General features: G+C 36.1%; 1 protein-coding gene across 10 annotated transcripts in view; it reads right to left on the bottom strand.

Annotated features, from left to right (window-relative positions):
* Window positions 1-13393, bottom strand: part of PAM (peptidylglycine alpha-amidating monooxygenase) — a 189772-nt gene that overhangs the window by 117865 nt on the left and 58514 nt on the right. For all 10 annotated transcript variants that reach the window (XM_058167102.1, XM_058167101.1, XM_058167097.1 and 7 more), the window contains exons 2-3: window positions 3942-4463; window positions 2820-2940 (exon numbers count right to left, since the gene is read on the bottom strand). In XM_058167102.1, coding sequence (XP_058023085.1) covers window positions 2820-2940; window positions 3942-4051 — 231 coding nt within the window. In that variant the 5' untranslated portion in view covers window positions 4052-4463. The remainder of the gene's footprint in view (window positions 1-2819; window positions 2941-3941; window positions 4464-13393) is intronic.

Below are 13393 nucleotides of genomic sequence, written 5' to 3' on the forward strand. Positions count from 1 at the left end.
ATAAACACACAATTTTGTGAAATGTATTCATTAGCACAAGCATATTTTTTTACTGTAGATTCTTCCACACAAAAATAGCAAATTAAAAAAACACAGCACTAGTTTATGAAATCACATTGTTCAAAATGAATTGGTGATGAACTTCTTGTTTCATAATTTTAAGATTTGCTTTGTATACCTTAACTCTAGAATTTGAATTCTGTCTTCAAAAGCATACCATGGAAGACTTTGACCTACCTCAAGTAGGACTCATGTACCCCTGATGAATTTACAAATTAATTGGAACTGGCAGAATAAGGAGTTACAGACAGAGCTAAGTTGACTCCCTGTATCCTTAGAAGTTTATTTACATGTTCTAAAGTACATGTTCTAAATATTTTAAAAAGGGGTTATTCTAAATATAACTGCCAAGCAGATATTAAATCAACTGGTAGTAAAAACTACCTGGTGCAACAGACAACTTCTATTTTGTTTTTTGCACACATGCTGTGTGAATTTAGAGCTTATGTTGGGTGCACTTCATAGTTACAACAGCCCCCACCCATGCCCACACAATCGCCCGATCCCCATTTGCCTACTTGCTGCTTCTTTCAGGCTCACTAAGCCTTGCTTCGGCTGCTGCAATCAATTGTATCAGCTAGCGACTGAATCTGCCTGCCTGCAATCCATCTCGTCGGTGAGCAACAAAATCTCACCGGGTAGGGGTGGGGGCTTTAAAAAATAGTTAATTGGGTTTTTTTTAAGGAGTGTTTTTTTAAAAAAGTTAAGGAAGTTTTAAATTTAGCTGCTTTTATCTAAAAATATAAATAAAATAATAAAATAAAATAAAATATTTGTGTAGCTTTTTGAGATTTGGTGTGTTTCTGTAGTGTTTCACTCTAACTACACAAACACACAAAATCCCACAAAGCTGTATGTGGCATTTTGTGTGTGTGTATGTGTGAGTCAGTTGTGTTGTGTCGTGTGTGTGTAAAGGGTGAAAGTTGGTTTTTGAGCTTTTTGTGGTTGTGTGAGGTTCCTGTTTGTTGCAGGGGCCATTCTGGGTGAAGTGCAGCTCTTTTACATTGTGTGTGAGTCAGTTGTGTTGTGTTGTGTTGTGTGTGTGTGTGTGTATAATGTGAAAGTTGGTTTTGTGTACTTTGTTTATTATTTTTATTATTTATTATTGGCCACGCCCACCCGGTCACCTGACCACCAAGCCACACCCACCAATTAAGCCACGCCCACAGAACTGTTAGAGAAAATTTTTAGATTTCACTCCTGATATGTGGTGACTTAATAAAATATGAGCCTGGGGGAAAAAGGCTAAAGATTGCTCAGTTTTGATATTCTTTGGAATAAGAGAGAGGAAAAGAGAAAAGTTGTCAAGATTGGTATCAGTCCTTTGGGATAGGCCAGATCAGAAAACAACCCCAAAATATACTAGCATTTTATTGATAAAGGAATTATAAAGAATATTGAAAGGTTTGCTTTAATTTCTTTCTCACACTTTTTTGTTTTCCTGAGATATGCTCATGTTTTACTATCAGTCATCACATCTTTTTGGTGCTCTACACTTCGTCCAAATTCATATTACTATTGTGACACCACACAGATACAAAAAAAAGGTCACTTATTTCAGGAAATACTATTAGAAGATATAAACATCTAAGGGACCAATTATGTAGGCTTTTCTAAACATGGCTGTTTATCACAGAAGACAACTTCTGAACTGGCCAGTGAGACCTACAACATTGTATGTCTCCTGTTTGTGTTCCATTCACTTTCCTAAAATAGTTTACATGTATGTTGACACTTAATTCTCCCTTGTTGTTCGCCCTCTGAGGAAGGCAGGTCATGAAATAGATACCACAGGGTTTCCAGGATTCCTATTTTATTGTGTAGAATACAACGGAATATTAAAAGCCTAAGATTTTTCTGTCCTGTTTTATAGTAAGCAAAGTCAAGATAGGCTTATCTTGAGTTTCTTTGTCCTGTTTCCTTCTATCTCTTTATTATATTTTAAGATGCTCAGAATCATTGTATTAGTAAGATGGGTAGCATAGAAATCCAATCAATCAATCAATCAATTAATCTCTAGCCTGATTAATCCCTTGTCCAAGTTCTCCACAATGGCTTTTTAACAGCTTTCTCTAAATCAGCTCCAAATTCCTTAACATTTGTTTATATGAAATACTTTTGCACTATATTTTCTTGTTTAAAGTCCTACCTACTCTTAACTATCATCTTTTACTACCAATTCAGTGTCCCTACACTCCCAATACTGTTCCATTATAGCCAGCCTCTAGAACGGCCTCTCATATTTTTAACAGTCCCCCATATCCCTTATATGGGTGGTTTTTTTTAAAAGTTTAAATAATATTTACTATTAATATTCCCTTTAAAGAAGCATAAAACACATTTTTGTATCTCTATGCCCAATATTGTTGTTTGATATGTGAAGGTTAGTTATGCGGGCATGCTCAATTACACAGCTGATGGGAAACATAGTGTAACAATTGCCTCGAGCAAATATATCTTGCCTAGAACTACTGTACAAAATGTTCGAAGTTTGTTATAAAGGGGTTTTACAATATAAATGTACAATTGCTGAGAAGCCACTAAAAACAAATCTAATATTATCATTTCTCTATTTTCAGTGACCCTAGAAAACAAACCCTGGAAGCAGCAACAGCAACTATGATAGGAATCAGTTCCCTATGAAATCTGTCTTGAAGTCATTGCAAATGAGAAGTACGAAATCATGCAACTCAACCCTTAAAGATTTTATTTTCTGTAGATAAAGAAGGTATAAATTAGTATTGTCCATATATTTTTACCTCTTTAGGAGTCACTCCAGGCATACGAATGTCCAGTGCAAATTCTGATAAACCTAGTGGAACCAGCTGCCTGGTGCTACCAAGACATTCATTGGAATTAGATCTAGTAGCATCCTTATACCTAAAAATTAATAGGAAATTTGAACGTTATAATGACATTTGCTATTTAAATGTATTTTTATTGGCTTATAAGATTTATCAAGGTGTTCTATTAACTCCCATTACTGTTTTCAAACTTCAAAAGTATCCCTTTTATAGCAAAATGAATTAGCCACCAGTTCACAGATGAAAAGGAGAGAGATATAATTTGAGAGGAGAGATTACCAATCTGTTAGCTAATCAAGTTAACATAATAAATAAATTTTATGTTGCAATAATACATTAGCCAATTACAATACATTTATAAATAATGCATTACCATGCCAACTTAAAACTAACATCTGTATATTGCATTAGTGTAAAGTTTAAAAAGTCTAAGAAAAAGGTCTTGAGTTTCAAGTCACAAAATATATTAGTAAACTACTGTTTAATTTCTTGTATTTCTAGCTTTTGTCCAATCAATTTAATCAGAATTTTATATGGAATAGTCTAGAGACAGTACATGAAAAATAAGTTTTCAAATCAATAATAACAGGTCCTTAATATGATGCAAAATATATACAGACCATACATATAAACGTACATTGCACGTATAACCATGTCTTGCAAGGCAGAAAAAAAGGCTAATTTTGCTTTTAAGAATTCATCCTGAAATTTCACCAGATATTTCACCTTAATCTTACAAAAGATTAAGCTAACAAGCTGTAGGTGGTCTGAAACCTTTAAAAGAGCTATTCAAACCCAAAAGGAAGAAGAGTCACCACACGTTTCCATAAATAAATTACTCAACTACAGTTCAATTAATGCTATTATAATAATGTACCAAGGAAAAGCAGTGAACTTTTCAATGAATATTTAAAACATCCAGTGACTAGCATAAGCAACTAAATCCTTCCAATTGACTTTATTGTTGTTTACCATTAGAGGCTATTGTTTAAAACATGTAACACATTTATCAAAATTGATTCTGAAGTGAAGCTGCAAATACTGATAAATAACACAAAATGTGCCTAAATCACTCACCTCTTAAAGACAGAAAGAGGACTTCTGAAAGCCCAACAGCTGTTTTGAAAAATAAGGAACAATATTAGCAAGTTGTTAACAAGGCCAGCCATGTCCACCCTGCTGTTCATGACCCTATTATGGCAGCAGGGAAAGGGCAGCGCAGCTTTATCGGCTGTGATCCTGACAATTAGGCAGTGGCACAACTATCCATTTTCTTCTTCATTATGATGTTCTCTGCAGGCAACCTACAGCATTTGACAGACCATCTGTCTCAGAAGGTGATATTCTTTAAATCAGAAAAATGTGCCAATAGTGTCCTGTCTTCATTCGAAGTGGCAGAAATTGGGGGGGGAAATGTAGGTGGCAGTAAAGAGATATTTCCTTTGGAGTACTTTTGCCTAATGAAAAGAAGGCAGGGATCGCTGCTCCAGAGTTTTCTTAAATCTGTTGTCAAATCTCCAGACTCGTTGTCAGTCCATTCCAGTGAAAAAAGGCTCCTACTGGCACCACAGAAAACCTAGGCCACTCATGATTCAAAACCTGTAAAAATAGAAGCAACGGATGACTAACATGTTATGTATTTAGTTCTTAGGAAATTGCTATTAAAGCTTTTTCAGACGTTAGATATTTTACAAGTTTCATCTCAACTCACAAAAATTTTTACAAGCTTTGTTGACCTACTTCTGCATCTTTAAACATTACATAGCAATTTTCACAAGTCTGAGGTGTGAATATGTCTATCTGTGTATGGTTATATCTATAAGTATATACAAATATTTTTTTGAGAAAACTGTAGGCAAACATAGAAATATTAGTCTATCAAATTCCCCCAAGCATTCAAGTGATAGGATTTATAAAATTAAAGTGCATTCACTTCTAGCTCTCTTCTTCAGAGAAATATGTATGCTGAATTCAAAATGAAACATACTGTCCCAAACTTTTTCTATTTTTGTACAGTTTAGAGCATGGAGATGCTTAGCATCCTACATGTAATATTAAAAAAAAAAGAATTTAAGAAAAAAATATGTGAGGTGTCTATTCCTCCAATCTAGAAGCTAAAAAGCAGGCAGCATATAGCTATAATGTCTTACAGATTTTTAAGCTATAATTGCGCAAATGCTTTCAGCAAATTAAGCTGCAGGAGCTGAGCATCTCTAGTTTCTAAATATCCATTATTTTCTTTATATTTCCCTTGGCCCATTTCATTTCAATTTATGATACAGTATATTCATACTTTGCTGTTATTTCCACTACAGCAATTACTTGACACTCAAAAAAGCTAACATACATTATTCCTAGAAAAACAGAAATATTCAAAATAGCTAGTATTTAATGCCATCTCAATTTTATATAAAATATTTTATTATCTGTCCAATTAGAATTATAAACATGATCTTGAAATGTGTTTTCCATGTTCATAGTTATATCTGCTTATGATTATATACTCAATCTTAACTAACAAATAGCATATTAAAAACACAAACATAATGTGCAAAATATTTCTAAAATACCCCACACCAAGGTTAAGTTTCCATAACAGTGTTTTTATTATTTATAAAATGCCTGAATTATATTAAGCAATCAGTTGAACAAGTAACAACAAATATTTTTCAGAAAAACTCTCTGTGAGAAATGAAATAGAAAAGAATGAAAGGAAACGAGAAAATAAGGAATATAATCACAAAATTACATGTTGCTTTTGGTTAATTAGATCTGTGCTTTGGCTTTGTTTTGTGCTAAGACATGCTTCTGACAGAAACATCAAATAAAAGAAGAAACAGGAATAACGTCAAGCAGAAAGTCTAGACAACTATTTTGATTTTTTAGAAGTCAACACTGCACATTAAGCGCTGAGTAAGCACCAACAGGAAAGACATCTGAAATAGAGCCCCAGGGCTCTGCCAGTCCTTTGAAAAAGGTGCTTCTTAATGCATTGAAGAGTGTACCAAGCATCTCTTTCTGAATCATTCAACTGCACTGGAAGCTGCTCTAGGCCAGTGATGGCTAACCTTTTTGCCGTCGCACGCCAGGAGAGGGGGTGGGGGGTTACACAAATGCTTTCCCACACCCATAATTCTATGAGCCCCGCCCCTGTGCATATGACCCCCATTCCTGGCACATGATGGCCTGGTAGGCCCGTTTTTCTCTCTCATCTGGCTCCAGAGCCTCTCTAGGAGTTTGGGGAGGGCGAAAACAGCCTTCCCCATCCCCCAGAGGCCCTCTGAAGGCTAGAAATGGCCCATTTGCCAACTTCCGGTGGGCCCAGAAGGCCTGAAAATCAGCTGGGCAGTGCGCACATGCATGGCAGAGCTGAGCTCATGTGCCCACTGATATGGCTACGCATGCCACAGGTGGCACGCGTGCCATAGGTTCACCATCACAGCTCTAGGTTGTTTCTGTATACACGTGCATGGCTAGCCATTTTGTTTTGCATCTTTCGCAGCAAAACAAAGTGACGTCCTTTTTAATATACCTGTGGAGACAATATCTTAGCATCAGGAATTTTAAAAAATTACCCCTAAATGAATTTTATCAGGTTTTCTTCCATCTTTTGTTTCTGGCTACTGTTTTCAGATATTCTTCTGCAACGGTTTGTTCATATTTGGAAGTATATATAGTTAGTCCACATCCTTTCCATTTATATTCATTAGAAAGTTAGTTCCAATAAATTCTACATCAACTTACCATTTTAATAGTAGGCATTTTGTTTAAGAAAGTTTCCTAAATATATGACTTTCTGTATGTCACTTTTGAGTCACAAATTGCACTGGGAACCACAAAGCTGAACTTTGTTCCAAACTGCATTTTAATTTGAGAATTTAACTTGAGAAGAGTGCATTGGAGTCCCTCTTTGAAGGAGATGAATGGTATAGAAATGTGAGAATGAATGAATGAATGTAGTCAATGAATGAATGAATGAGTGAATGAGTGAATGAAGTTTGTTAGAAATTGTCTTCCCTAGGCCTATTTATATACTCTACCTTGAGTATACATTTTTCAATCACTCCAAAATATACAAAATGTTCACTTATGGAGATGAAACTAACACTGACTTTTAAAAGCATATTTCCTGCTTATTGGTGCATTGTAAACCTGTAACCTTTAATTTCTCTTGAGAGAATTCCAGTGTGCGCAAAGAGCCTTTGAATGGTTATGCAGTGTAATAGACTGCTCATATAGTAAAAGTAATAAAATTATACTGCTAACCATACATATTCAAGAACTGATCAATCTAACAAAAAGCACAATACTGATTAACAAGGCAGCAAGATTCTCATGACATATTTGAGTTTTAGCAGACCACAATGAAATCACTCAGGTATGACATACACGTCAAAAAGTAATGGAGTTATGTTTTGCTTTTCAATATATTGCTAAAGAAACTGGCAAAGTGGCTCTATGAAAGTAATACATTTTCGTTAGTTGATAATATCCTTAAAGAACTAAGTAGTTAATGCTATATAAAATATAACTTAATACTTAAATCATCAACATATGAAATGTTTAGTGCCATTAGCATTTAATACTCTGAAGGCCCAAATATATCTTAGCATTAACAAAACACTATTGCCAGAAATAATTTGTAACAAATAGTTTGACTGTTAAGTTTCTGCAGAGAATGATGGGAAGGAGTCTAATATATTCTAAAAAATGTATTACTCTTCTCAGACTGATATTATTAATATGCATACCTACCCTGCATGTGTAACCCTTCAATTTTATAAAATTTTGAAAATAAAATTTAAACAAAAAAATAATTTACACAAAGAATGTGCATATTTCTGAAGAGTCCAAATGTTGCCTTTCAAAATTCTAAAAATAAGCAGGAAGTATGTAATGACATCTGACATTCTTTTCTCCTTACTTAATAGAGAATTCTCGACAGAGAATTGTTCCCTCTCATAAAATCCAGTACATATGGAATTGTAAAAATGTCCAGTGTATCATCAGCAAAAAGATTTTCCCAATCTATTTCTGTTTCTATTGTTCTTCCTGTGAGTTGAGAGTACAACCCTTAGTAGGAATTCCTAGCCAGTGTGGAGTTATATTCTGAGGATGTTTATTGGAAAATAGGTTACAAAAAGTTAAAATAGGCTTTTAACTTCCATAGTATGATATTCTGGAAGCACAAAGCAAGACACAACCATGAAAGCTTAGCACCACATGTACTTTCTAGGTATTCATTTGCAACTTACTATTCATTATTCATACATTTTCTTAGAAAATGTCACAGTCAGATTCCATAGTAGTACAAAGATTATGCAGATGAAATCTTGTATCACACAATATGTTTCCACTAGCACAGTGAAACATTCTTCTCCTATGTAGGTGCTCCTATGTAACATACTAAAATCTCGCATGGGTAGGTCTTATTGAGGATCTGGGGGTCTAGATGCATGCTTTTATATTATGAGGTAAATATGTTTCCTCTGATGAAGCATAATGGTAGAATTTCCTCTCAACAAACCAGAAGTGTTATAACTAACACTGGTGGCGGGGTTATAACTAACACCGGGGCCTCTGGTGGCGCAGCAGGCTAATGCAGCCTATTATTAACATCAACTGCTTGCAATATTGCAGGTTCAGGTCCCACCAGGCCCAAGGTTGACTCAGCCTTCCATCCTTTATAAGGTAGGTAAAATGAGGACCCAGATTGTTGGGGGGCAATAAGTTGACTTTGTATACAATATACAAATGGATGAAGACTATTGCTTAACACAGTGTAAGCCGCCCTGAGTCTTCGGAGAAGGGCGGGATATAAATGCAAAAAAAAAAAAAAACTAGGAATATAACAGGTGTACAAAACAGAGATTGTTACACAATTACAACTCAGACAATAGCCTTGATTATGAACTTTCTAGTGGTTGCAATATAGGTAGTCCTTGACTTACGACCACAATTGAGCCTAAAATTTCTGTTGCTAAGACATTTGTTAAGTGAATTTTGTCCCATTTTATGACTTTTCTTGCCACATTTGTTAAGTGAATCACTGCAGTTGTTAAGTTAGCAACTTGGTTGTTAAGTAAATCTGGCTTTCCCATTGGCTTTACTCTGTCAGAAGGTAGCAAAAGTGATGACCCAGGACACTACAAAGGTTGTAAATATGAGTCAGTTGCCAAGTGTCTGAATTTTGATCACATGACCATGGGGATACTGTAATGGTCGTAAGTGTGAAAAATGGTGATAAGTCACTTTTTTCAGTGATGTTGTAACTTTGAATGGTCACTAAATGAACTGTTGTGAATCAGGGGATTACCTGTACTGGTTTCCCTCCATTTCCTGCAAGAAAAAGGCACGTGCTATAAGGGATGAGTTCTGTTTGAAGCAATACCATCTGGAAATTTTATTATGAGAAAAGTTCCAGTTCTGCATAGAAATGCTAGTTCATTTTAAATGTAGCTCTGTAAGTCTAATTTTAATATTACACAAAAGGCTTTTGCACTATAGAAACTGATTGTTTAGAAAACTGCATTGTGAGAAAATGAGGTCTTCATACTATAAAAAAGAGAGAAGCACTAATCAAATCAAGATATGTTCCATGAACTTTTTATCTCAAATAATGCAGTGAATGAAGAATTTTAAATGGAAAGTTTCTTTTTCCAATCTTCCATAGCACAAAGCAATTACGCTGTTGAAAAATCTGAAATATAGCACTCTACTGGCCTAACACACGAGATAAATACCTATGAATGTATCTGTTTGATTGGAAGACAAACGACTGGGAAATATCACAAATTTAGTCAGTTTACATAAGACACAGCTGAAACAATAAAATTGTTCCAAAAATACACCATGGTATATTATAAATCTCATTTGCAGCATAGCTTTTTTAAAAGCAGAAATACGTTAAGGAAGAGGATAGTACTACAACTAATTACCTGATCTGCAAAACTCCAGATAACCAGTGGATGGCAACAAAAATGTTATACAACGTAAAATGTGTGTTGACATCTTATGGTAATAAGATTTTTTCAGGCAAGATATGGTAGACCTACTAAAACAAACATTGTTCTATAACTACCAGAAGTAGAGCACATTAGTTTTCTTAATGCCAGCTCTTTGAATCTGAAAAGCTGATTATGATTAGACTAAACATAGGCTATGCAAATATCTGAAAAACAGGGTTATTTATTTATCAAATTTTTAAAAAGAAATTATGAGTGATGGAATTAATGATTTAAAAAAAAAGGATGAACTAAGCTGAAGACATTTCTGGAATAAAGGGACAGGATATTATGGATTTGTTAATATCTGTTGAAAAGAAGGCCTGAAATCATAAACTTTAGTTTCTTTAGTTATTTCTTTCTCTTTTTTGTTTTCCATTTTCTCTTTTGCACTTGATTATATTTTACTTTCTTTTCTCTTTCTTTCTTTCTTTCTTTATTAGATTTGTTTTGTACTAATGAAAAACATCTTTAATAAAAACAATTACAATATTAGAAAGTTTTACTGTTCTAGCTTTCTATTGTCAGACTTTATTATGAGGAGATCATTCTGACTGATTTATAAAGCAATGACAACGATACATTAGGAAAAATTCAGATGTTTGGATGACTAAATAAAAAAAGTTGAATAAATAGTCTCTGGCTACTCAGGGTCAGGGGTCAGCAACCTGCGGTTCTGGAGCCGCAAGTGGCTCTTTCATCCCTCTGCTGCGACTCCCTGTCGCCAGCCAGGTCCACAATTGATAGGGCTTTTGCTTAGGATAGGTAGAGGAAAAAGGATGCCGTGCTAGAAGGAGAGACTATGGTTGGGGAATTGGACTTCCGGTTGGCTTCAGAATTGAAGGGGGGGCTTCCGATTAGGGCCTTTGTGGCTCTTTGAGTGTTTAAAGGTTGCCTGCTCTGGGTCAACAAGGAGAAGATTAAACTGTTTTCGCACAAGCTAGTAATTGTAGTACAATGGGGAACAGAAAAACTCTTTCATGCATGCCCATCAAGATAGTTGAATATGCCAAATAGCCTGAACTTAGTGTATAGATAGTCTCCAAGATAAGTCACTCTCTTCGTTTGCTTTCTTCTATGCAGAAACTAGCCCAAGATCCTTAGCATTTATGCAACCAAACATGGGTTTCTCTGAAGGTAAGTCACTTTTAATATTACATATTGCAAGGTTTAAAGAATGCCCACTAATTTATATTCAGAAAGTGATTGTATCATACGAAGTCTGAAAAAATCTAAACAGTTACTAGGTGGCAGTAGTGAATAAGAGTGCCTAACCCAGATATATAATAAATATGCTTTGACTATTGAAAGTTTATAAAACACTATCCATCAACTACGAAAAAGAGCATAATGTAACTTCCCAGAACAAGATGACACTGAATTATTGTACCTGGCTAGGGACATTGTACTCTCAATAGCTTATTCTGTGTACTTAGATAATGGTATTTAATGGTGCTTGAAAACAATGCTGAAATTTAACTCAATGCACACAGGAAAAAAAAGTCCATATAATTTCAGAAACACTTAGTTACAAATTTTATTGAAGCTACAGAACTTTTGCATTAGTATTACCTTGTGCTTTTCTGTATTTTACAGAACTTCATAATTCATATACAGGTAGTCCTCGGCTTACAACAGTTCATTTAGTGACTTTCAAAGTTACAACAGCACTGAAAAAAGTGATTTATGACTATTTTTCACTCTTATAACCATGGCAGCAATCCCATGGTCACGTAATTTATATTTGAATGCTTGGTTCATATTTATGACGATTGCAGTGTCCTGGGGTCATGTGATCACCTTTTGCGACTTTCTGACAAGCAAAGTCAGTGGGGAAGCCAGATTCACTTAACAACTTAACAACCGTGCTATTAATTTAACGACTTCAGTGATTCACCTAACAAATGTGGCAAGAAAAGTCCTAAAAACTCACACAAGAAGTTTCTCACTTAACAACATAAATTTTGAGCTCAATTATGTTCGTACGTTGAGAACTACATGTAAATGTATTTACATTCTGATAATGAGATCAAAGCTTTCCTTGACATTTGGAGCAAAAATACAACAGATTCTATTTTTAAATATTCTGTGCTGCTTCTGTAACCAAAGTAAGGCCTATTTCCTCTTCAAGACCGTGTTTCTTCTATCCATCCCACATATCAAAACTCATTTGAAAAAGGTAATCATAGTTATATTATATGGAATAGAAAGAAAATCTAAAAGTCATAAATTTGGGGGTGCTTGAAGATAGCAAGATAGAAGGAAGATTGGCTTACCTGAAGGTTCCTTCTATGTATGCTGCGTGAGAGTCCAAAGCAATGGGTTGTTAACTTCATCTGATTGGCCTGAGACTGAGTTGAATTTGTTTAAACACACCTCCTTTTCCTGTTTAGCTCCAGTTTATTAACGAAGAAGCGGTATTGGAGAAGACGAACTCAACTTGAAACCGTAAAACAGAACAATAACTTTCCAGATTCCTGTGTATAGAAAAAAAGAAGTAGATAGGGCGGGGTTGGACTCTAACGCAGCGTACATAGAAGGAACCTTCAGGTAAGCCAATGTTCCTTTTCCTGTACGCTGCTAAGAGAGTCCAAAGCAATGGGATATACCCAAGCTAAATATCCCTAGGGCAGGAAATAAAAGATTAGGAAGACTCCGCAACAGGAAGAACTCGCTGCAGGACCCTCCGTCCGAATGAGGCCTCGGCTGAGGCAAATTGGTCCATCTTGTAGTTTTTAATAAATGGCGAAGGAGAGGCCCACGTGGCTGCTCTGCAAATGTCCAAGATAGAGGCCTGGGTGGCCCAGGCAGCTGTGGTGGCCGCGCTGCGGATGGAGTGTGCAGTGATGCGGCCTGGAAGATGGTGTTTCTGCTGGTCGTAGGTCATGGAAATACAGGCCTTTATCCACCTGCCTATGGTGGATGGGGAGACTTTGGTGCCCAGAACCCTTGGTTGAAAGGAAACAAATAGGGATTCTGTCTTCCTGAAAGGAACTGTTCTGTTGAGGTAAATACGCAGGGCCCTTCGTACGTCCAGCGTGTGCCATCGACGCTCCGATGGATGCTTGGGATGAGGACAAAAATCTGGTAAGATGACCTCTTGAGACCTATGAAAGCTTGTGTTTATTTTAGGAAGGAAGACAGGGTCTAAACGGAGAATGACTCTGTTAAGAGTGAAAAATGCATAAGTCTTTTCTGGCCGAAAGGGCAGCGATCTCAGAGATCCTGCGGGCTGAGGTTATGGCTATGAGAAAGGCAACTTTAAAGGTTAAGAGCTTAAGACTGGAGGAGCTCAAGAGTTCGAAAAGGGAAGACGTAAGCATCTGAAGGACAAGGGTTAGGTCCCAGGTAGGATATCTGTGGACCGGAGGCGATCGCAGATTGTAAGCTCCCCTTAGAAAACGTCGGATACGGAGGTGTTGAGAAAGTGTGGAGGTCCCGTCACAGAATAAAACAGTGGCAAGAGCTGCAACCTGCCGGCGGATGGTGTTGGTGGCCAAACCCTTGTCCAATCCGTCCTGGAGG

The sequence above is a fragment of the Ahaetulla prasina genome, chromosome 2 (genome assembly GCF_028640845.1).
Source record: "Ahaetulla prasina isolate Xishuangbanna chromosome 2, ASM2864084v1, whole genome shotgun sequence".
Classification (NCBI taxonomy): Eukaryota; Metazoa; Chordata; class Lepidosauria; order Squamata; family Colubridae; genus Ahaetulla; species Ahaetulla prasina.